The sequence below is a fragment of the Lonchura striata genome, chromosome 3 (assembly GCF_050655825.1).
Source record: "Lonchura striata isolate lonStrDom1 chromosome 3, ASM5065582v1, whole genome shotgun sequence".
NCBI classification, from domain to species: domain Eukaryota; kingdom Metazoa; phylum Chordata; class Aves; order Passeriformes; family Estrildidae; genus Lonchura; species Lonchura striata.
The window spans coordinates 68,047,568-68,073,362 of record NC_140705.1 but is presented as its reverse complement, the minus strand read 5'-3'; the positions used below and the strand labels follow the sequence as shown (position 1 = coordinate 68,073,362).

General features: G+C 34.5%; 1 protein-coding gene across 8 annotated transcripts in view; it reads left to right on the top strand.

Moving 5' to 3' along the window:
* RYR2 (ryanodine receptor 2) overlaps window positions 1-25,795 on the top strand; it is a 381,438-nt gene that overhangs the window by 335,713 nt on the left and 19,930 nt on the right. For all 8 annotated transcript variants that reach the window (XM_021527072.4, XM_085576771.1, XM_021527071.4 and 5 more), the window contains 12 exons: window positions 1,326-1,402; window positions 2,786-2,859; window positions 10,806-10,886; window positions 11,871-11,959; window positions 13,385-13,513; window positions 14,156-14,260; window positions 17,834-17,915; window positions 18,792-20,095; window positions 20,485-20,549; window positions 22,365-22,512; window positions 24,053-24,139; window positions 24,933-25,151. In XM_021527072.4, the coding sequence (XP_021382747.3) occupies window positions 1,326-1,402; window positions 2,786-2,859; window positions 10,806-10,886; window positions 11,871-11,959; window positions 13,385-13,513; window positions 14,156-14,260; window positions 17,834-17,915; window positions 18,792-20,095; window positions 20,485-20,549; window positions 22,365-22,512; window positions 24,053-24,139; window positions 24,933-25,151 (2,460 nt within the window). The remainder of the gene's footprint in view (window positions 1-1,325; window positions 1,403-2,785; window positions 2,860-10,805; window positions 10,887-11,870; window positions 11,960-13,384; window positions 13,514-14,155; window positions 14,261-17,833; window positions 17,916-18,791; window positions 20,096-20,484; window positions 20,550-22,364; window positions 22,513-24,052; window positions 24,140-24,932; window positions 25,152-25,795) is intronic.

The following is a 25,795-nucleotide window of genomic DNA, read 5'->3' as shown; positions in this document are numbered from 1 at the left end:
TAGTTTAAAGAATACAGACAACTGAGAAAAATTAAGGTCCCAGGTGAAGTAGCTGAGTGCAACCAAAATAATGTTCTTTTCAGGAGCTGTCATTGCCAGGAATTGACATGAACGACTACAAGTAGTGCAGAAATTATTTGCTTGAGCCACTGCCAGTTCCTTATGATGTCATGATATTAAATTAGGAAAATCATGATATTTTTAATCCTACAATCTATTTTTAAAAATAATTTGTTAAAGACTTAATGAATCAAAATGCAGGAAACAGTTATTTTTCGACTGATAGGAATGCTACTAGTCTAAATTACATACTTACAACATAAAAGCATCAGTAGTACAGTTAGAATTCTAGCTTTTTTAGTTGTCTCATGTATAACTGTTTCTTCTGGTATTATGCTCAACTTTCCAATTTTCCTTTAGGTCCTAAGATCAGCTTTTCAGTCTTCCTTGGGTCTTCCCTTGGGGAGAGGAACAGTAGTGGTTTTTAAAAGTCATTATTATCAACTTCCTCTGGAGTTCTTTGCTTTGATTGGTATAATGTTGTTGATGGGGGTATTTTTTTGTAATCTTGGGTCTACTTGGGTTTACAATGATATGTTTTGTTAACACTGTCTGCCTACATGCTGTCTATTTTGGAGGTTACTTATTATCTACTTCTCATATTATTTTTGCAAATATTGTTTTATTTCATTCACTACATGAATTCTAGTAGCTTTCCTACTAAGACTGGCCTTTAGCATTGTGGGTTTTCTTCACAACAGAGAGCTCTGGTATCATGCCATGTCTTTATTCAACAACACATTGCATTCTGAAATCACAGTTCACTCAATAAACTCTTGGTATTGCAATCTGTTTTCAGATAGTTATTACACAGGATAATAAAGCTAAAAAAATTTAAAATATACTTAAATTACTGCTAACAGGCTATTTCAGCTAAAATAATTTAAAACAAACTGAGGTTAAGAAAAGCCCCATCTGATGTTGAAACAATAGTGTTAATATAAATTTTTAACCTAGTAGTGACAAGATTGCATTTATATTAAACTCTATTCTTCTGGCTGTGTTGACTTTAGTTACTATCTTTATTTTCCGTGCTCTTGGAAGGCATAACTAATATGCATGATCTCTTCTATAAAACACATGAGCATTATATATTCTTTTTTGTTTTGATATGTGGATTTTTCTGGTGAAGGCTCTTAAATATTAGAGATATTCCCAAACACCAACATTGCTAACAATATTGAATGCATATAGTCTTAAGTTACCTAGGTTATCACATAATAGGAATATTAATTCTCTGTTTTAATTATTTGTGTTTACTGCAGAAAATGCTTGACTACCTCAAGGATAAAAAGGATGTGGGGTTCTTTCAGAGCCTTGCTGGTCTTATGCAGTCCTGTAGGTAAGAAAGTATCAACTTGAAAAATTTATCATTTTGCATATTGTATATGCAAAATTTATCATTTTGCATATATTTGTATATTTTATTCCTTGGGATTTATAGTTGTGGAATAATCTTCTACATAATTCTTGCAAACAGCACTTGGGGATTGTAATTTGCTAGATTTAGGTTAAAGGACAAGGTGGTGCTTGTGGTGTGAAAATATTAGTGATATGTATCTACCTTTGTAAGAAAGCTCTTTGCAAAAATATTTCTGGAATTTGAGTCTATCTGAGATATGGCAGAAAACAACTCCAGAATTAGGAGCATTCCTCAGAGGCAAATCCTTAACTTGGGAAGTATCCAGTGATCCTGCAGAGATCAGGTCCATGATCAATGCTAAGTAATCATAAAGATTTTAAGAAAATGCTGCTTTGTTAGAATTATTCATGGGACTTCTTAGAAGTCAGATAAAGAAACAAAATATCTAATATCATATTAAATTAATTAATTTTAATAAATTGAAGTGATACTATTGAAGTGATTCATTCATGCTTTTTATGATTTATATTGATTTCATATATAAATATATGTATTGAAATGTTTTATACATAATTTGTAAGAATAAACCATATCAGTAAATGATGTATTAGTGAACATAAAACATAGGACTAAAAGGGACTCCCTGGATCAGGTGATTCAGTCTTCTTGTTATGTCCAGAGTATTCTTTTTTCATAATTGTGTATTCTTTTTTCTTAATGCTGTCTGTGGCCAAGTTTGATTTTGAAATCAGTGAGGTTTCTTGCCAGCAGAGGTTCTGTCATAGTTCTTTGTTAATCTTTTATAACCATTTTTGCTAATGAACAAAAGTTATTCCTGGCCAGAAGCCCTGGAAGGCAGAACCTCACAGGTTCACAAATGAAATATATGAGATATCCTTCTTCCTTGAATCTGGCTAGTTGAATACATATTCCATTTTGGCAGCTTTAGTTTTTCAGAATGTGGAGGGAGAGAAACACTAAATGAAACTAATAATGACAGTTTCTTAATGGACCTTGCTGCTTGGTAAGAACTGGGCTATAATACAAAAGTAGTCAGTAACTTGGCTTCTTTATAGCACTTAAAAATGAGTATGTATATCATAAATGCATACATTTTTCTTTTTTTTGGTCAGTCATACAGAGCTGAATTTGGTCACTTTCAGGGCAAAAGCAGGTTCAGGCTGTTGAGCTGAGATTTGTAGTCTCATAACAGACACCTGTATCAAGCCACTGAGATGTATTTTTCAATACTAGTGTGCTTGTGAACTTCAATGAAATTGCACATGCTGTTTAACTTCCACAAAATTAAATACTGCATATATTTAACTAATCACAGGACAAATGTAATTTTTCTCACTGCAGTGTTCTTGACCTAAATGCGTTTGAACGTCAGAACAAAGCAGAAGGCCTTGGCATGGTGACTGAAGAGGGATCAGGTAGTATTGACTCAACAGAAATGATCCATGACCTTTTATTAGTTTTACAGAAGCAAGCAGAATTTGAAAGAACCCAAGGGAGGTTTAAGTTAGGCATAAGGAGCAGGTTCTTCACCTAGATGGTGTTTGGGCACTGGAACAGGCTCTCCAGGGAAGTGGTCACAGCACCAACCTGGCAGAGTTCAAGCAGGGTTTGGACAATGCTCTCAGGCACCGGGTGTGACTCTTGGGGTGTCCCATGTGAGTCCAGATTTAGAATTTGAAGATGCTTATGGGTCTCTTCCAACTCAGAATAGTCTATGATTCCATGAACTCTGTAAAAATACATCTAGAGGCTAGAGTTAAAACAGGTTTCCTAAAAATGATTTATATTTAATTGACATACCTAAGCCAGTCCTTGTCAACAGTAAATCATTAGCATGTGTCGAGTTTCAGAATGGTCTCAGAGGACACTTTCTCATCATTTTGAAGAAGTGAAGACATTACATGTAAAATTGAAAACATATTCCAGTTATGAACAGCACTGTTTATGCATGTTAAACATTTCAGAAGTCCCCAAGCAGTTTCAGCATAGAACAAAATTAAAAATTCCCACCTGATTTCTTAAACTGAAAACCACACCACTTACTTAAGCCATAAATTAAATATAAGAGATTGATGGAAATCTATCTGATCTGTGGAAAAAAAAGTCTGAGAAAAGCTTTTTCTTTGAAATAATTTTTTTTTCTATTTGTCCTTGGGGAAATATTGCAAAATTCTCACTCTGCTTTTGACTTTGAACCAATTTGGCTTTCCACCCTTTGTGTTGTTACTTCACTGTCAATATCTTTCTTCTGCTTGATAGTAAGTTCTGCTACTCCCTTACTGTGATTGTCTGGGTACATTAAGTTTGTTCTTGCGTGCTTAATAGAGCTATAAAAGCACATTTTCTTCCCTTATCTTCAGCATTTTTTACAGTGCATTTGTATGTTTAAATCCTACAGTGACCTAACCTTTTAACATGTTTTTATCTTAAAAGCAAGGTAAAAAAGCTTGACTGTATAATCCCTATTGCATTTGAGGGATCATAATTCATACCAGCAACACTGCATATCTCATTGTCCCTTGTGCCTGTAGGTCTTTTATGCGGCCTCTTTCTTTAATATTCAACTGCTTAAATAATGATTTTTCATTAACTATTACATTTGCCTGAATGACTTCAAGACCAGTCAAAAATTCTGCTTCTCTGAAAGTGCTCTCACAGTTTAAATTATAGATTAAATCTTTCTAGACTGATATGAGTGATAAAAAAGTGAACCCATGTGGATAAAATTTGGTTACAAGACAGTAAATTGAGCACTAGTACAGTTATCTGGCATATAATTTTCGGCCATTACTTTCATGTTTTACTGAAGATTATTCTGCACAATCTTTTGCTCTTTTGGACAACATTTCTACCATTACATAGCTAAACTTACTCATAATGTTGGATTCTGAAATGGTCTCTCAAGATATTGGCTCATGATTCTTTTGACCTCTGCCTCTGTTTCTAGAAATGAGTGATTTTGCATGCAAATATAAATAAATCTTTAAATGCTGCATAATTGACTCTACTGATGTTAAGAGTATTTTTGTGCTTCCTCATTTGAGGGATTTTTTTTCATTTATCTGTTTATTTGATGTTCTCTTTTAGTACAGAACTAATTTTGGCAAAACCAATACTAACTATATTTTGTATTTCCTAAAACAAATTTTCACCCTTTTTCCTTTTTTTCCTGTTTCTTTTTCTTTGAACTAATTGTCCTGTCCTCCCTTCCTCAGTCATCACCCATGAGCGTGGTAATTATTAAAAACAACAGCCTATTCCTTATTTTCCCTGCTCTTAGCTTTGTGTCAGCATTGTACAACTCCTGAATATCACTAGATTTTTTTTCTGTAATACTGCTAAACTGGTGCGATTTTTTCTGTTAATATTACAATTTTTCATTCTAAAATTCTTGGTTTACATGTCAAAACTTCCCATTTTGGTCTTCGTCTCTTTCTCTGGATTTGCACAGTGACTGACGCAGTAGATGTAAGAGCAACAAGCTTTTTTATACTTTCCTTTCCTGTTCTTTTTTATTTGTTTTCATTTTAGTGAGCCAAATATTTGCAATGGATGAATGTTAAAAGGAAAATAATAATACATACATACACAAAGCCTTGTGCTTTAGTCCTCCTGTAGCCTTTTTGTTGTGTACTAAATGTGGCTTTATTGCTGCATTGGTTTGTGCAACCACAGGAAATCAGTGGTGGATCCAGTGAGGATTTGAGGGTGGTTAGTGAGGAGAGGACTTCCACTGGCTAGGTTTATCTAATGCAGTCAGGAGTTGATACAAGAAAGAGGTGGTGCATTGCTAACTTAGAGGAATCAATGCTGCTTACAGGCGACTCTTCCTTATTCTGAAAGCCACTTGGTGTGTTGTGGTTGCTATACCTCAAAGTTTCCTTAGTTCAAGTAAAGGAAGAGCTTTGTAGGAGCAGTTGCCATGAGATGTTCATGTCACCATGTGAAAAGAGAATTTAAAATACAAAATGTGTATACCAGTCAGCAGAAACAATGAAAACTCTAACACAGCAGATGTCTTTTCATTAGCTAAATGTTGGGGAGGAGGATGAACTGGTATCTTATTTGTTTTCTCAGTGGAAATTTTCTATTTGGCAGCTTAATAAAATTCTACACAGTGATCAGGATAACTTTTTTGTTTGTTTTGTTTTTTAGTGAGCAGTAGCAGTGTCAAGATACAGTAATCACTGTGTCAAAAGTTTCTTGCCACAAAGTGATAATATTTGCAAATACCATCTTTTCTTACATATTATTATCCAGCTACTGAAAATTCAAGACAAAAGAAAACCAAATCCAACCAGAAAATACTATATTTTTCCCTTTCAAAGTTACATTATTGTTGATAATATGCTACCTTCAAATAGTAATATTTTTTTATATTATGAAGCACGCCTTTTTCAGTTAATTGAAAAGTAGTTTACATAAGAGCTGTACTGATATTGATACTGGTACTGGTATTGATACCTGATAGCATTAAGAAAGCCAAGCCAGTGTGTCTGTGGGGAAATTCCTGTAGTGAACAGTTTCAAAGTGTCCTAGGATATCTGTGCTCTTATGTCTGAAATTCTGTGAATAACCATCTGTAAATACTACAAAGGAAGTACCAAAGATGAGAAAGATTTTCTCCCAGGTTTTTTGGTCCTGTTTTTTTGAAAAAAATTCTTAGTCTATGAGTAATTAATTACTCTTCAATTAAAGATAATTTTACTGATTCCCAAGGAAATGATGGGATGCAAAATGTGCATTTTAGTCTGTTTCTCATTTCATCTGAATCGGCTGCAGAAGCACATTCATAAGTAATTGTCATAGACTTTGCAACCTACAAGCCTGAAACTTATTCCCAAAGTCAAAGAAAAACTGTTGAAACTTATGGGAATAAAGTCAACCTTTCCTCATGTGCAGTCCTTGTTTCTGGTCCAATGCCAACCTTAGCAATAGATATAAAGCCCTTTATTGAGTCAACATGGATGTGAAATTTATTGCTCTATTCCAATTGTTTCTTTGTGCTGTCCACATCGTAAGTGCCTTGTCCTGATATTCCTCTGACTGGTACTACCTTCCCTTTCCAAACCCTGGAACCCCCACTGGTAACAACATTGATGGTTCTTTAGCAAATGTGTTTCTTACTTGTTTTTGTGGCGTACTCAATGTTGTTTCTTCTGTATGTATTTTGTTTTGATTGTTTTGTTTTCTTTTCCAAAAAGGGGGGACCAAAATCAAAGACATGTAGAAATACTTACTATTTTGCAATGTTTTTTCATTTAACACCCATACTCCTTGCCATTTCATTGTGAATCACAAAAATCTTGAAAGTGCAATGTTTTTCTCTTTTGGAAAGAGTTGTTTTACTTCTACAAAGTACAGAATGTAAGATGTTAAGTTTACACTTAGATTACTTTACGTCTATTCCCCCTTTTTCAGAAAAGCTCTTTTTTAATGTTCAACTGTTTAGTATTTTATCATGTCTATCTGTAATTTCTCTGTAAGTTCACAGAAGCCTTATTTTAGTAAAATACAATTTTAGAATCAGATAGTAGCTCTTAAATTACTTTTACCAATCTGAGAGATACATGTGATATAATAACTAGCTGTACTGTGGGTTCACATCAGGGCTATTTTCAGCCATTAGTAATGTGGAACTAATAAATATGCTTTTTGGCCTTCACCAACCTGGTCACTCTTAAGGTAGATGTTTAAATTCTGTGTAATACACTGTACCCTGCATTGGAGAGGTGTTTTCCACCTCCATAAAACTCTTTTTGAATCAGTGTCTTCATTTAACAGGGGACTTAAATAACTTCAGAGAATTTCACTCACAGGAAACAAGTGTATTTCTTCCTTGAATTAGATTTTTGAGATGTCAGAGACATGCAGCATTCACAATCCAACCCAATACTGTTTGGATCTTGTGATAAGAATGAATTCACTTTCTTTGTTATGGGACAGATTTGCTCTTGCTTATAAAAAAAGTCTTGTTCCCATTTGAAAGCTGAAAGTATTTTTATATATCTGTAATATGTACTATCAAACCTGTGTTACTGAGTAGCAATAGAAGTCAGATCTTTTCCACTGGGGATTTCAAGAATAAAATTAAGAAAGAGGGAGAGAATCATGGAACTTTGACACATGCGCTTTCAATGAAAAAAAAAAAACCCATGTATTTAATTTTTCATTGACTTTTATTTTTGTTTCCTCCACATGATTCCTCTGTTCCTGTATATCACAAACACAAACTGCCAGATTTGCGAAAGCTACAGGCTTAAAGCCTTTGTGTGTACAGCCATACCATTTGCCTACAGCATGAGCAATGTCAGCATTTTACCATCTAAGCAAATATTTGCCAGAATATATATAATATTTATAACAGAAATTAAAGAATGTTTTTTCATAACAATCTAAGTCATACTATATGTAGTGCATATGTTTGCAAGTACTTTGCAAACCTTTATGTGAACTGGCATGAATTTGTGTGCACAGCAGCAAAGGTTGCTCTCCTGAATTTTACAGAAAGATACAGATCTCCATTTCAGTTCTATAGTTGCCAGTGATGTACCACTCATAGTCAGTAAGTACAATCTGAAAATGAAAATTCCTGACCATACCAAATTAGTTCTTGTCTGACTTTAATCAGGTGTAAAAATTGAAAACCAGGGTATTGTAAATCTTAGTGTAGCCAGGTGGTTTGAGATGGGCTTTTTTTGCTTCATTTTAAAATATGTAAAAATATTTCTAAAAGTAACATGCCTTTCATCTTTTGTGCAATGATGCACTTAACACCTTCTGGTTTTTAAGAATTTTGAAATAACTTGTGTTCAAGTTGTGATTTATTTACAGTGGAGCTAGTTAAGAGACCCTTCCAGGCCCTTCCAATAATAAGAATAGAATTTATTTAATAAAAGTTCCTGAAGTCCAAGTAATTATACTAAAAGCCAGGATATGTATAACATTTTAACATGAGACTTGTTTTCCTTCTTGTTCTGGAATATCTTACTTCCTAAGAGAACAAGAAAAATAAAGGTCAAAAATATTAAACTGTAACTTATTCTGTGATCTTATTCATACAAAAGGCTTTTATTCAGTGGTGCCTTAATACACAAGAAATAGATGATTGAGCCTTTCATGGGCTTGATTTTTCAAAGCAAGTTTCCTGATGAGTTATTTTATAAAATCATTGCCATCTCAGCCATCAAACTACAAGCATTACCTGTGTGATATAGGCTTCACCAAATATTTGGCTTTCTGTGATTCTTATTTTTGTGCCTAATTCAAGAAGGCATGTGACCTCACATGTAACTTTAAGTGTGACAGGAATTCATTTAAACTGAAAAGAAGTAACTAATCCTGAGAAATCTTCTCTTCTATGGCATTTGGCCTGCAGCATATGAAACTGTCTTGCAGGACTGAACCTGCATGTAACATTTAATAATATACTTCTAAGAGCCCAGCTACCTCCTGGTTTTGCCTTCTTGGGTGTATATTGCATGTATACCTTCATTACCACTGACAGAATCAGCCAGTCAGGAAAATAAAACATTTCTTTTTCCACTGTTTAATTAGCTGAAAGGATTTTCAGTCTCCTGTGACTGAAAATCTGTGTGCCTGGTGGTTATATTTTCAGTGGAGAAAAATGTCATGGAATGTCATTCAATGTATTTGACTCATTCTTGGAGAAACAATTGGGTATTTTTTGTGACTGCCCTAGGTGCATGTCTAGAGTTTGGAGGAATAGCATCTTATCTTTTCCTATGGTACAAGAAATTATGTTGACATATGCCTTAGTAATATATACTTTAAACACCAAACATTGTCTTGAGGGCAACAGAAAAGTGTGAAATTTTGTACTTTATAATATTCGTATTAGTTTGCAAAGTGCTTTTAATTCCTATTCCTAGTGTACTGAAGATTCTCACTTTAAAATTCACTGTCTGTGGACTGATAAATCCATTAGCTAGAAATTATAATTGCTCATGACTTTGTGGAAAGTTAAACTTCTGATCATGTCTATTTATACTCCAATTTGTACTAAATGCTATTTACATTTCAGCTAGCTAATATGAAGAAAATTAACTTGATCATAGCCAAATCTAGCCCAGTGATAATCTAATTATAATACTATAGTAATCTGTAAATGTGGATATTGTAATTAGAATTATCTACCAGTAGAAAAGCATGGAAGTAATTTTTAATTTATCTAAGGTATAATTTTTTTTTTTTTAAATTTTAATGCCTTTGCTCACTTTTCTGGTCTCCTGTTCACTCACTAAAGGTTCTGTCTTTGTAGAACCTAAGTTATATTCCCTCAAAGAAAAATTCTTTCAGACTTAAATTTTTATATCCCTCTTTTTCTTGTTTAGAAATAGCACTTGTCATGTATTCAAATTATGTGTATTAAATAGTAGAAGTTTTTGTGACTTCCACCTTTGCATACATAGTCAAAATACTTCCCCAAGGTTCTATATGGGAATCTTCTTACTTTTGGTAGGTGGCCTTTATTGCTTTAACACCTATAGTATTGTCCTCGTGTGTCATTTTATAAGCTGTTCTACATTTTCCTCAGTTGTGATTGTTTTCCTGGGTGGATGGTTATTTCTACTCTGCATATGTCTCTGTACAAAGTTAACTGTATGTACTGATGTGCTTGAAATAACGATGTGTTAATTGAGGGCTTTCTAGTATACTGTTTCCTGTGGAGGGGAAAAAAAAGGCTTGAAGCTGTATTCATTTGGATATTAGTTGTTTACCAAGAAATTAACTGAGGGGCCTAATTCAGTAAAGTATTTTGGCATTTGGTCTTATTTATGGTTTTATTCTAAGGAGGCATTTCCATTTTGTGTCAGTAGCAGACAGGTACTAAATCCACGAATATTGCAGTCTAAATGCTTCTTGAGAGTGCATATAGCTGTAAATATCATGGATTATTTTAGAATATTCTAAAAGCAAAAAGTTTATTTGAGAAGTGATTTTAATAACTGTTTGATTAAATCTAATTTGGTATTTTAAGTACCTTTTCTTGTGATGAATGGGAACCAAATTGATCCAACCCTAACCTTTGCATGTGACACAGCCTCCATGCCCAGTGAAATCAAACAAGAATGTAAATCAGGGATTATTTGTAAAATGTTGCCAAGCTCATGCTGTCATATTTATAAATCAAAAGTTAAGTTTTGTAATTGAATTTTTTTTTATAACCAAATAACTATCTGCCAAGCACAAGTCATAGGTGCTTCAGATAGGTTGGTGGTTATAAATTTTCTCTCCCCCTTCTCTCTTTCTTAACATTAATTATGGAGATTTTCTTCAGGGGCTATGAGGTGTTACTTGGCAGACTGTGATAACCTGCTTCCATCTGGCCTTTCTACAGGAGAAAAGGTGATGCAGGATGATGAGTTCACCTGTGACCTCTTCCGCTTTCTTCAGTTGCTTTGTGAAGGACACAATTCAGGTTTGTGGGCAGGCTGCCAGTCAGCACAATCAAGGTGCTGGTAACCGATGATAAAAGCTCTTAATTGCTGGAGGTTTGGCAGCCTTCATAAAATGTTATGAAAAGTGGAGTAGCTGCTAGACTGTACACGGAGGGAAAATCTTTAAGTGGAACTAAGTTGCCAATGTTTTTTAACAGCCCTAATTTTATAGATAATTGTTTCCAAAATGATGAGTTTTGGATCTTGACCCACTAGGAAAATTAAATTTCCATAAGAAAATATACACAGTTTGTAACTTCTAGACATGGAAGATTCAGAAGAAAATGTAAGAGGAATTTGTGTTGATTGTCCTTTGGCATGTCTGCTTTCTGGTGCACACTGTTTCCTACTAATGTCAGTTAGAATTGTATGAGAGGTTACAATGTACACAAGACCTTTCTTGAAGAAATAACATATCATTTAAATACAAAAGAACACATTAAAATGCATAATTTGATTGTATTCTTATCATTAAGTATAGTCCCATGTGTTTTCTGTGTCGTTCTTAAGGAATGAAAGAAAAAAAATGGATATTTTTTCTTTTTAGGCATCAGACATAATTCGGACTTAGTTATCAGTATTTGTATAATTATATGATTTAATTTTACTTAACAAAATAGATTATAAGTATAATTGCATTGTTATTGATGTAGTTCTAGTCATAAATAAAGACCAAGTTACGCTTTACAGATGAAATATATAAACAAGGTTCTGGCTTCAGAAGTTCACTGGTATGTGATCTCTGCAATGAGATGTTAAAACTCTTATGATGACTTATTGACCAAAAAAATCCAACGAACAAGCAAAGAAAAAAAACTAAAAAAAAAAACACCAAAGAAAGAGAAACAAACCCAATACATGCATCTAAATTAAACTTTTCTAGACCATCATAAGTCAGAATTAATTTTCAGAAGTAGTTTCTAAACTTAAATAAGTTTAAATTAAACTTCTATTTGAATTTCTAGATTTTCAGAATTACCTGAGAACTCAAACTGGTAACAACACAACTGTTAATATTATCATTTCTACTGTGGACTACTTATTGAGAGTTCAGGTAAGTAAATTATTTTCTAAGTAAGTAAATCAAAATATCACTTCTATACAAATTTTATTAGAAAAGCACATTTATTTGTCATCATACTTATTCTGGTTCCTGTAGCTCAAGCTGATGAGAAAGGCTGAAATTCTCTATTGGTTGCAGTTCTTTAAGAATTGCTGCTTTGTATGGGGAGAGTCAAAGGTAGCATAAATGTGAAAGACTGGTTCCAGCCTTTTTCTTGGGAATGTGATGGAGGCCGTTAACCAAGGAGAGCAGCAGAAGATGGGGCCATGCTCAGGTAGCCAGGTGTTGACTGAAACTACCCTGTGAGTGAGAAACTTTTGTACTGCTCAAGGTCAGTTTCAGCCAGCTTCTTTTTCAGCCATATTCTGAATTAGGCTGAGTGCTGGCCACTGTGTGAATGAGTGCTCATCTGGACTAGAGTGAAGCATGATAATAGCACATATTCTAAGAAGGGGAAAAAAAAGGCAAAAGGAAAAAAAACAAAACTGCAGAAGACAGTGTGTTAAAAAGCTTTTCAGTAATCTATCTTAACTGTCTCCCAAATCCTTTTAATATGAAAACATTTCATTGTCACAAGACTGTAGAAATTAATGAAAAAAAATCTTTGTTTCCACATTGCAGCATGTGAATGGTGTGAAAACATATTTTGTGATAAATGTTCATAATTTTTACCTGTAATTGTCTTCTTTCTGAAAATCATTGTACATGATAGTATATTATGATTTAGTTTTTTAAAATTATTTATCTAGTTAAGTTCCCTTGAACCATTCATTTATTTGCTCTGAGAATTCCAGACTTCGAAAATTCTTTTTCTTTGTTTTGTTTCCATTGCTGCTGTTATCAACATTGCTTTCTCTCTTTATGCACTCTGTAGAAGTTGTGGAGACAATACAATGATTTTCCTTCCATTGCCTACTTTGTTGAAAATTTAATAAGCTCTCCTTTGGGGAAGATGGAGAAAGGAATCATGCACACAAAGCAACATTCGCTCCCACTATTGACTAGGTGTCAAGCATGCAGTATAAAGAGACATTGTTTAATGAACAGCATGTAGCATGGCAGTACTACTGAGCACTCCCTTTCAGAATGCAGGCTGTTATATTTCTAAGATCAGATACCAACTCATCTAATTTTAATTTCTTTTATTTTGAGGTTTGCTGTGGGATGTTTAAGTTATTTCTTTCCCTGTATTTGTTTTCCTATTGATTGCCTCGAGATGAAACTACAATTCTTGAAGTATCTTGAGAATCACTGGTTGGTTCATTTAAAGCCTTTATAAACAAAATAAATTTTAGAACAAGAACTGTCTAATACTGGTTTGTTTGTTTGTTTGTTTTTTTATATTGATGAATATCCAGTTAGAGCCAGTTTGGCCACACAGCCTCTTTGTGCTTCTCACAACTGTTTTTTCTTTAGGAATCTATCAGTGATTTCTACTGGTATTATTCTGGGAAGGATGTTATTGATGAACAAGGACAACGAAATTTTTCCAAAGCCATCCAGGTTGCAAAACAAGTTTTCAATACTCTCACAGAATATATCCAGGTAAATTAATTTCATTAGAATGTTATGGGCTTGAAAGAAAAGTCATCATATATTTGGCATGGAGATATAAAGGAGCTGGATATAACACAGAAATATAATATAGATGCATTTATTCAACAGTATTTTAGTGCATTTGTTTATGTACAGAGCACAATAATAAAATATATGTATATACACCTGTCACTACTCATTAGAATTTTCTTTAATTATTTTTTAGCACTGTGCTCTACAATATAGTGGGGAGACAAAATTCAGAAAACTGGTTCTCTAATCCCTTTTGTGAATTTTGTATTAACCGTCTCTAAGGTTTTTCCTAATTTACAGAACTACATAAGTAAGAAACAACTTGAAGATTTGTATCCCTTCACCACTTACTGTTTAAAGTTGCAAACACACACAATTGGGGAGTCTGAATTAGTATATTTAGATTAGGCTAAAACAGGCAGAATGGTTATTAGGAGTAGACATTTTTTACAGTAAGTGGTTTTATTAAATACATAATTCTAGATATATTTAATATTTCATAGACATTTCTGAAGGATAACCCTAAGCTATGCACTTATGTGTATTTCTTTCTGTTTTTGTTGAATCTCTTGCAAACAAATTTTGCTGCTTTTTTTTTTTTTTTTGCCTGAACAATAGGGTCCATGTACTGGTAATCAGCAAAGTCTGGCACACAGCAGGCTGTGGGATGCTGTAGTTGGTTTTCTTCATGTGTTTGCCCATATGCAGATGAAGCTCTCTCAGGTATCTTTTTGTTTTACTCTTCCCTTCATAAGTCACTAGCATGTTTATGAAAGAGAAACAAACGTTAATATGTTTGAGACATTAATAACAGTTGGTAGGAAAAATAAAAGACTGAGATGATAGAATACAATAAAATGGAGGGAGAAAATTGCAAAACTAGAGCTAGTGGGAACATCAGGCCTGTAGTTGGATCACTGGCTGCAGGTACAAAGCAGAGTAGATCAAACTGCAAAGAAAGTATATCATTGATATTCGAAAAGAACTCTCAGTTATGTTCTTTTGTAACAAAGTTCTCTCACAGTGTTTTCTGCAGTTGCCTTTTATGCAGGACTCATCATATTCATTGATGGCTCCTGCACTGAACCCTGGTTCATCACTATTAAACCCTAGTTCAATACATGTCTGCTTTTAAACCTTTTTCACTCGTAGTAGAGAATAGTCAGAACTTATAATAGGTGAATTTCTTTTGGATGTGAGTACTCATTTCATAAACTGTAGAAATAGTGAAGGGGACTGGCAGAGATAGTTAGAGTGTGACAATGAGGTGCAAGGAATCCTATCCTTAAACAGTGCATTTATCAACTTCTTAATTTTTTAAAAGAATTATACATTTTAGTTCAATGCACTGATTCTAAATTTTTTACATAATTTGACATTTTTAGAGAAAAATGTCATACGCTTGTGAAAGTGTTATTGTTAAGAAGTAGTCTCTGAAGTCTCTGAGGTTTAGATTTCATTATTTGGCTCCAAAAGTGTCCATGTAAGCATTCTTTGCATAAATTAAAGTAATCTTGCTCAGATTATTTTTCTTCCTGCCCTTGGAACGTTATGGATGAAAGTAGGCTGCTTGCTGACACTTGTGGATGTTGGGCTACAGGTACACATCTTATTCTTTCTGGCTGAGTAGAAGTCTTCTTCCCAAAAATGGCATCACAGTCAAACCTGATTTTCAAGAGAAATGTATTGAATTTCTCCTGAAGTGCATTTAAAAGTGCCTGTAGATACTGTTCAGGTTTTGAAGCATCTTTGTTATTTTAAGAATTTTTAAATAGTCAATATTTGAGTAGGCTGTGGTGAAGGCTATTGTGCTTTTTTCCTGTTCCACTAAAGCAAACTGGAAAGAAGTATTTAAGTAGTTATTGACAATGAGTCAAACACATGGTAGCTACGTGTTGATTATGAAACAAGATGTGGCTATTGGCAAGATTTGCTTTTACAGTAATGACAAGTTTATTGTCTCAGCTGTGCCCAGAGTGGCTTCACAGCATCTTCAGTTACTGAATCTAGAAAATAATGATACTCATCGCACCTCTTCAAAGATAGCCCAGCAGCTTTGCACAACAGGAGTGTGAACTTACTCCTGGTGTTCCGTGAGATGACAGAAACAAAGTCTACTCCAAGTGTATCATTCCAAATGCATCACTATAAATTGTGATGGTGTCCTTCTCTTGCTTGGAGATCAAGTTTTTGGCTTTTGGAAACTCTCTATGGGGCCTAGCAGAAAATACCAGAATAGACATGGACTCTTTTGTTTGTTTTTATTTATTACAAGAATATATCAATATATTTTTCAGATTCTGTTGAAATACCAGTTTTCAAAAGTATTGAGTGTGGCTAAGTGGAGTTACAAGGAGTTGCGTATGGATTTTGTCTGTAAGAGGGACCTGCCTAGGCTAAATACTTGGGTTTTGTTTTCAGTCATGAGTTTCCAGAGCTCTTTTGGAGAACATTTGAAGCAAGATTTCAACAGGAGCAAAATTAGATCATTGGTTTGTTTGGGTTTTGAGGTTTTGGTGTTTTAGGGGTTTTTTTTGAATTTTAATTCTCTATCTTGTACCAGAAAGTAACAATGTGATAATGTTAATGCTTCTTAAGAATCTAAGACAGCAAAAGAAAGTACAATTTTCAATCCAAAATAAACAAAGATCATTACAGTTGTAAATAACTGTTGTAGTTAAAAGTTTTGTTGTGAAAACTTACAGGGCAAATCAATTAAAAATCTTGCTATTTCCAAATTATGCAGTTTTCAATCCAAGATCAAAATTGTCATTGTTGATGGTGGAGTGAGTGCTTTAGACAATGTTTATTATAAAAGTTTTTTATTTGAGTCTGAAGAACAGAAAGAAAACATTTTTGTATCTAAACTCCTTCACAGAAATGGGTTTAAATTGAAAGTAAACCCTTACTTAGCCTCAGATTTTGTTAACAGTTTAAATTTAAGAAATTACAGAGCTGTGATTAAATCAATGTCCTACAAGTTTTAATGATGGAAGATCAGATAAATTTATAAAAAATGAGTTAGTTATTAAGAAAATTGAACAGACAGATATTAACCAGAATTACTTACTACACAGTATAAAAGCTAAAAACATTGGTCAACTATAACACTAAATATCAAAGCGTACTATATGAAAGCAATTCTGTTAAAGCAATTATATGCAAGCTAGCAGAAGACATAGTATGTAGAAGTTGATAAATTTCAGTGCATTCCTTTTTGTGGTGTACCTCTTCCTCCTTCTCTCAATCCTTATGGAGCGGTGTCCCATATCCATGGGAAAAATGCCATGTCAAGATTGTGGAAGAATCTAACTGTATGAAAGTGGTGTGGGATTTTTATAGAGGGAAGAAGTCACAGACCTCTAGGTCAGTTTAGCAGCTTATCTGTCAAATCTGACTTCAAAGGGACAGGTGTGTGTCTAAAGATGGTAAGCCAGACCGGCCTTTTAGCATATTCAACACTAAAAAATAGCACTGATGTAGCTCATCACAGATGTCTTGCACTGCTTTATCTCCTGCCTGGGTTCCAGGCCAAGCAGGTAAGCTTTATCAGGGCAAGGCATCCTGCCACAGCCACAAAGTACCTTGAGTTTGTTTTACCACTCACTGAAGTCCAGCACTGCTCAAGTATTTGTTATCAATGGCATGATGCAACAGCATATCACTGAGGAAGAAATTAAGTAGCTGAATAGTTCTATCCAGATGGATTCCAGGCAAGTGACATAGTCAACTCAGTAAACCCAATGAGATAAAAGGTGGCTAAAAAAACTCAATTTAATGCATGTCAAAGGACTTACTAATGGAACTTTACTAATAAATATTTTAGCATTTAATTTCAGCTTTTCTTTTTCACTTCAAAAAGTTCAGTGGCCTATAATGAAATTGCTCATTTTGCATCATGTTATACTTTGAACTCTATGTGCTACTGCTATTGCTGTTTTTACAATTTTCCATAGCTGTAAACTTGATGACACCAAAAGTGAAAATGTTTTAGCTGACAGGAAATATTACAGAAGCATCATCTGTGGCCTTGATATACCCAGTTATTGCTTTAGATCTTTTACCATGTTCAGTTTTATCTTTATTAAATTACTCTTTCTAAACAGATGACAGTTTAAATATTCTGTGAGGAGTTAAGCAATTAAGTATATTTTCACTGTATTACAATTTTTGACGCTTCTAAATTCTTAATTTCTAAGCCTGCTTTTTACAAGGTGAAATATGTATGCACATGCATGCAAAATGTCAAAGAAAGCAATATATAATTTATATTTATATACTATCTTTGTTATTTAGGATTCCAGTCAAATTGAACTATTGAAGGAATTAATGGATCTTCAGAAAGATATGGTTGTCATGTTGCTGTCTATGCTGGAAGGTAATAAAAATGTGAAATTTCTTTTGTAGTTGTTCTAGCAAAGTTTTTACCTTTGTCATTTTCTAAACTTGAAAGATAATGCTCTGTATTTCTTTGCATTTTTAATTTTCATGTCTCAATTTTCAGGTCTGAAAGTGAATGGGAGAATTTAAGTAGGGTAGTTGACATAGGTTATATTAATTCTGAATGCTAGAACTTTATAAAATCCAGAGCTAGCAGAAATTTTGTTTTTTTTTTTCTGTGAACTTGACTGATCTTTTGGGTTATACAAAGAGATTTTTACAATGAAGTTGAAATCCTGAGTTCTGGGGATGAAACCATTTGTTGGTTATTTTACTAACAACCTTAATATATTGAATTTATTTTGGTAGTGATTTTATCCATAAAACAGGCTTTATTAATCTAGTGGCTCTGTTCAAGGTCCTGAAATTATAATTCCTCAGGTTTTAGGCTCATAGAAGGCTATTGAAAAGCAAAGTAAATTCTTAGTACTGTAGGCTGGGCTTGGTAAGGAACATACTGAGCTGCTTATCTAGATAATAGTGAACTAGTGACATTAGATCTGTCTGTGCTGCACTATAGTGAAATTATAATATGCTACCGCACTTTTAGTACTGCATTAAATGTATGATCTCTCTCTACAGGCCTTGTTAATTCTTCCTTTCTTTAATTGCAAATAGTCACATTTATTTTCAAGTCTTAGGGTCGTGTTAATAGTGAAAGACTCCAGATTTCATAGCTAGCTTTCTCATCTAAGTGTGTTATTCACTAATTTATCATTCATACTCTTTGATTCCTTCACGAATCATTATAATATGCTTTTCTTTGCCAAAATATTTGCTGATGTTATCTCTAATATCCTGTCATTACCTCTAGGTAATGTTGTGAATGGAACTATTGGAAAGCAGATGGTCGATATGCTTGTGGAATCATCAAACAATGTGGAGATGATTCTAAAGTTTTTTGATATGTTCTTAAAACTGAAAGATTTGACTTCCTCTGATGCATTCAAAGAATATGACCCTGATGGTAAAGGGATAATTTCGAAGAGAGATTTTCACAGGGCAATGGAAAGCCATAAGCATTACACTCAGTCTGAAACTGAGTTTCTGCTGTCATGTGCTGAAACAGATGAGAATGAGACTTTGGACTACGAGGAGTTTGTGAAACGATTTCATGAGCCTGCAAAAGACATTGGTTTCAATGTTGCTGTTCTCCTGACCAACCTGTCAGAGCACATGCCCCATGATACACGCTTGCAAACTTTCCTGGAGCTGTCAGAGAGCGTGCTGAATTACTTTCAGCCTTTCCTTGGACGTATAGAAATCATGGGCAGTGCAAAGCGCATTGAGCGAGTTTATTTTGAAATAAGTGAGTCAAGTCGGACTCAGTGGGAAAAACCTCAGGTAAAAGAGTCAAAGAGACAATTTATATTTGATGTCGTTAATGAGGGTGGGGAGAAAGAAAAGATGGAGCTTTTTGTTAACTTCTGTGAGGATACCATCTTTGAAATGCAACTGGCTGCCCAGATCTCTGAGTCAGATCTGAATGAAAGGTCAGCTAACAAAGAAGAGAATGATAAAGATAATCCTGAGGAAGAAGATCCTAGAATGGGTTTCTTCTCTCTTGTAACCATGAAGTCTGCTCTAGTAGCTCTCAAGTATAATTTAATGACTCTTATGAAAATGCTCAGCATGAAAAGTCTAAAGAAACAAATGAAAAAAATGAAGAAAATGACGATGAAGGACATGGTCTTGGCTTTGTTTTCTTCCTACTGGAGCATTTTGGTGGGCTTACTGCATTTTGCTTGTAGTGTTGTCCGGGGCTTTTTTCGCATCATATGCAGTTTGCTGCTTGGAGGAAGCCTAGTAGAAGGAGCCAAGAAAATCAAGGTGGCTGAACTGTTGGCTAATATGCCAGATCCCACTCAGGATGAAGTGCGTGGGGAAGAAGAAGAAGGGGAGAGGAAACCAACAGAAGCTGCATTGCCTGCAGAAGACTTGACAGATCTGCAGACTTTAACAGAAGAGAGTGATCTACTCTCAGATATATTTGGTTTGGATTTGAAACGAGAAGGTGGACAGTATAAATTGATCCCTCACAATCCAAATGCTGGTTTGAGTGATTTACTGAGCACTCCCTCCTTAGCCCCAATGCCCGAGGTACAGGAAAAAATCCAGGTAATTGTATCTTCTATTTCTGATATCTATTTCACTCTTTCATATATTAAATGTAGTCTTGAAATAAAACTTGCATCTTAGTTTTTCAGGGTTTTCTGACTTTATTTGTTTTTTAAATAACTGTATAATTGCTGGTGTTAACTCTTTCTGATGTCAAAACTTAAATTTCCACAGCCTTCTCTAAATACACAATGTTTTGGATTGCTTTTAATTCAGTGTTAAATTGCCTCTCTTCATTAATGTACATCAAATGATCATATTTTTTCGGGTTTTCCATTGTTTAACAAAAAATCCCAAAACTCCTAACATTCTGCGTTCTGGGTATTCTTTTAACCAACTCTGTACTATATAATAATATTTATACAGTTTTTAATTCTGGTTTTCTGTAGGAGAAGGTGAAAGAAGATGAAAAGGAAGAGAAAGAAGAAACAAAATCAGAACCTGAAAAAGCTGAGTATGTATTATTTTAACCTCTGATCCTACAAAAAAAAAGTTTTGTTTCAGAGAGAGAAAAAAACTTCAGGTTCTTTTGTCCTCCTTTGCCTTTAATTTTCTGTGCATTTCCATTCCAATTAGGCTGGGTTTTTTTTTTAAACAATTCTCCTCATCTGTGCACATTTGCAAGGAAATGCCGTGTAATAAGCGGCTCACTGGTTCTATAATTTCTTATAATTTCTCTTCCAGAAGCATCCTTTGTAATGTTCATTTAATTTCTTTTAATGTGCTTAATTGATTTTTTTTTTCTTGGAAAATCTTAAAGCTGGAAAAAAAAAATCTTGAAAACTTTGTAAGGGCGCCTGAGTTCCAGAGACTTGTTATCCATCAGTAGTAGAGACTGAATCTGCTTTACCCTTTCCCATTTGCTATGCCATGTTTTGAGTTATTTGCATTTTGCAAAACCTTAACATTCCAATACAATTTAAATGAATCACAGAATACTCTCACATCTTTATGAAGATTGATCAATAATAATTTTAACCCTTTTACAACATGTTAAAATCTAATGTTAATGCCATTAACTCAGAAGAAGATAGTGGCAAGCAAAATATAGTGCTTGGTTTTAACCAGTAATAACCGTGAATCTCCATCCCTGTATTTTATGGTTCCTGATACATGTACATTCTTGTGTACAGTTTCTGTAGCTGATTTATCACTGTCAAAATTCTAAGATCCCTTAGTCTCAAACTCTAATAATTATTGTTCTTCTGGGATGACAAGCACTTGTCACTGATAAAAACTCTTTTTCTTAATCAGTGCAGCAAATTTCTAACTTGGGTACTATTAACTTTGTGAGGGAGAGTCTTCCTGACTTTTGAAGGTCATTCACTGTTGATTGCTGTGCTTGACTGTGTCAGTTGCAGTAATACTTGTATTCTTTACCAAGAGTACAGTGCCTGGCACTATTAGTTGCCCTGAAGCTACTCCTGATGTGACAAACTTTCAAGTGAAAGTTTATCAAATGTCTTCTAGGAAGAGGAGCTGGCTTTGGACATCAGTCATTCTGTTTGTAGATAGGAACAGAGAAGTAAATAATGTAATTTAGAAGTTGCCTCTCACTCTGTTTTGACTTCAAATGGACTTCTGTGATCTTTTAATCTATCATGCTGACAGTTCAAATTAACTTCTAAGGCAACTCACAGTTCTTTAGATCATGTGTTTGGAGAAGGCAGACCATGAACTCTGGCTTTCTCTAACAAAGCAGCATGGTGATACTCACACACCAGATGCTGACAGAATCTTACTTCATCTCCTCCTGGAGTGGGTATTTATGATGTCATCAGGTGGGCAGAAATGCAGAATTTAAAACTCAAGGTTTGATGTGTAAGTGGAAGAAGAACCAAAGATTTCTGCAGCCTTTGTGGGAACTGGATTGTCCAAGTGCATGAGGTTGGAGGGGAGCACTTAAACATGTAGGCACTCATGCAGACATTGAGCTGCCAGCTTACAGACATTTTATCACTGCAAGAATCAGCTCCACAGTTGTGAAGAACCTCTGATAGCAAGGTTGGCAAATTTTTGATTACCTGCCTCTACCAATTAGCATTCCCACTTCAGGTTGCCGAACCAGTTACTTCATCTGTAGCCTTAACCAGACTGTCACCCTTGGCAGCACTTTGGACTGAAGAGGGATGTTTTTCATGTACATGAACTGCATGAGTCATGGGAGCTTGAGCCTCTTTAAAAGATGCAATAGCCTATTTCAGGGTGTGATTTAATTTAGCAATTTTATTAATTTGACATATTATTTTGCCTTCATTTGTATTCTAAGAGGAGAAGATGGAGAAAAAGAAGAGAAAACCAAGGAAGACAAAGGGAAACAGAAATTAAGACAACTGCACACGCACAGATATGGAGAACCAGAAGTTCAAGAATCAGTTTTCTGGAAGAATATCATTGCATACCAGCAGAAGCTTCTTGTAAGCTGATCTTTAGCTTATGTTTTTAGCTGTTAGCAGAGACACCATATTCTAACCATGTAAAGACAAGTAGCATCTGCTGAAGCACATTCTCTTGTCCACCATTTCCATAAAAAGGACATGAAGCAAAGGTTTTATGGGGATGTTAGAGAAAAGAAACACACAAATAACTTAGTATACAAGATATACATTCTCAGGAAGACAATTATTGTCCCAAACCTAGACATTCATAGATGCCTGTGCATCATCGGAAAACATCCATGCATTTTTCTGGGAGTAAAATTCCTCAATTTTTACAGCAACTAGTGAGACAGTAGGATTTCTCCTTCCCTGATTGAGACTTCTGGGAAATTACAAGTTCTCCTATAAAAATAATCAAATAAGATACAATGCTTAACCTGAAGGAAATAAGAAAAGATATTGCAGATTTTTGTGTGTGTGTGAAATAGCAAGTCAGTATTTGTCAAACTTTTCAAAACCTGTAGAAAAATAAGATTTTATAAAAATGTAAAACTGCATCTGAGAATCTCTCAGTAAAATATCACATAATATTTTTCTCCATAAATGCTTAAAATCCATGCTTTTATTATCTTGGATATTCCATTCATATTCTCTGAAGCCAGAGTGAAATGCAAAGCAAAAAGAAAGAGACTTTTGCTATGTATATAGTATATAATTGTGTAGGGATGGCCTACTTCTAGCATGAGAATCTAGCAAAACTACAAAACTGCAGTCAAAATCTTATTAAGAAATTAAGTGTTTAAATTAGACTTTGGAGCTGAGATACATTTTAGGCTAGTCCCATTCCAATCATGGGAATTAAGCAAAATTTTTTTCTAATAGTCTCATTTCATATTTCACTAATAGTCATCTATGATTAGGGCTGAAATTGTCAGAATTCCTTCTGGAGTGTTAAAACATTCAAAATATGTGCTGTAAAGGTTTGTGTGATGTCAGGAAGGAAAAAGGTACATTTCTGCAGTCCTTTTGATAGTGTGAAAATGTCAGAAAATCTTTTTTATTAATGTCACTCAGGTCACACATGAATTTTTGCTGGCCTGGTAAAAATGGAGTTGATTTAGGAATAGAAAATATTTAAGATAAATTTATATGTAGGGTTTTTTTTTTTTTTTGTTTTTGTTTTTTTGTCTGGTTTGGTATTTTTTTGTAAAAGTAGCAATTTGCTATATGAATGAATATTGAACTGCAAGGCAGATAGAGACTTCTGTATTATTACATTACCCTTACATTGTGATATCTCTGTTGTGTCCAAGTGTATTAAGGGGACAATGAAAAAGATGTAAGAGGCAATTAGAAAGCCTTCATCCTTTATGGAGTGAAACAAAAGGTCCTTTATTCAGTATTACACGTGTAGAGTAAGAGAGAACTTGTATATCACTCAAAATGTTGTTGGTTCTGGGCTTTTTATATTTATAATTCTATTAAAAAGTTCCATAAGGGAAAAAAAATCCACAAACAAACCCCTCTCAGCAGCAACTTACTAATTATGGCTGAATCTTATGTTTTCTCCTCTTTTCAGAATTATTTTGCACGAAACTTTTACAACATGAGGATGTTGGCATTATTTGTTGCTTTTGCCATCAACTTCATCCTTCTTTTCTATAAGGTAAATTCCTCAAAATGCAACTTTTTAAGTTACACACTGGAAAACATCTGGAATATGCTATGGTAAAACTGCCTAGCCTATTGGTTAAATACCTGCTTCATCCTACCACTTCAAAAATCTAACATGATGGCATCTGAAATGTTTGTGAGAAGTAAAAATACACTTCTTGTACACAAATAGCTATTGACAGAGCATTGTTCTGGGACAAAGGCAGCAGGCTGAGAGGCCTTGCCTCAGATGCTTCATTTCCCAGTACAGTGAACCAGCCAAGCTGAGCCTTCATAGGTAACTTAAACTAATCCTTGTCAGTTGAGATGTTTTCTTGTGCCATTATGCTCTCCTGAAAGAGTATGTACATCCAGGAGTCACATTATCTTAAGCTGCCTAGAATATCACTGATTTAGTTAAGTTTTTAGTAATATTAATGCAACTCTAGAGACTTTGGACTCAAATAATTTCCTGGCAGAGAGTCATGATGATAAAGACTACTGTCAGGGGCTTCTTCAAAGAGGCCTGTGCCCTTTCTTGAGTTTGAAGTGATAAAATTCATCATGGACCAAATTTGGTAGCATGGACAGGCAGTGAAAAAAAGAGAAAGAAAAAGCACTTTTTTATGGACTGATGTAACAAGATGGAAAGATCTTGCTGAGGTATTCTTTGTGGACATTTTTATGCAAAAAAAATTTCTTTATATTGTCTTTGGTATAATTTTTTTCAGCTCAGCAACTTAGCTTATAATACTGTAAGGCTCCTGTCAAAGGAGTACAGTTGCAATATTAAGTGTTTTAAACAGGTCTCCACATCTGCTGTGACAGAAGAAAAGGAGCTTCCTGTGGTATCTGATGGTGAAAGTACCAAGTTGAACATCCTGGAAAGTGATGATGAGAGGGTCATTGCAGTGCATTATGTCCTGGAAGAAAGCAGTGGCTACATGGAGCCCACATTGAGGATTTTGGCCATCCTACACACAGTCATCTCATTCTTCTGCATCATAGGGTATTATTGTTTGAAAGTAAGCAAAAAAAATGTACTCTTTTTTCTAGGTCTAAACTTTATCTGTCTAGCAGTGTAACTTAGAACAAAGTCAACCTGCTTAAGCAGGTTGGGGCATTGTGTAAAGAAGTCTGTTTTGTTAGTGTAATGTACACAGAAAGTGTGTGTTGGGTGATATATCTGTTCAGGAGGCTGTAGGCCAGAGTCTGATCTGCTGTCAGTCAGAAAGTTACAGTAGTAACCTGCTTCAGAAGCTGCTTGTGACTGACAAAGACAAGTTGTGAATGCACATGACTCAGATTACAGTTTTAGATTACTAGTCTGTCAGTTAGTAGTCTATCAATTAGGTAATTTGAAAAGAATGCAGCATTTTGGACTACTGCTGCTGCATATTGTGATTCTATAAAATGCATCCTGTTCATACAAACACACTCTGCTGGTAGTGTTTTGGCATCTTTTAAAGGAATATCTTGGAGAAGATCTCTGTGAGGGATGTGAAAATTAAAGATGCCACTTCTGTTGGCAAAATGCTAATTCTGGTTTAAGAAAACCAAATTTCATAAATCTCTGGACCTGGGAGCAGTTTATCTGACATGTATCTCCCCCATTTTTACACATATCCAGGGCAAAAGCTGTAAGTCAAAGCGCAGGATAGTGCTGAAT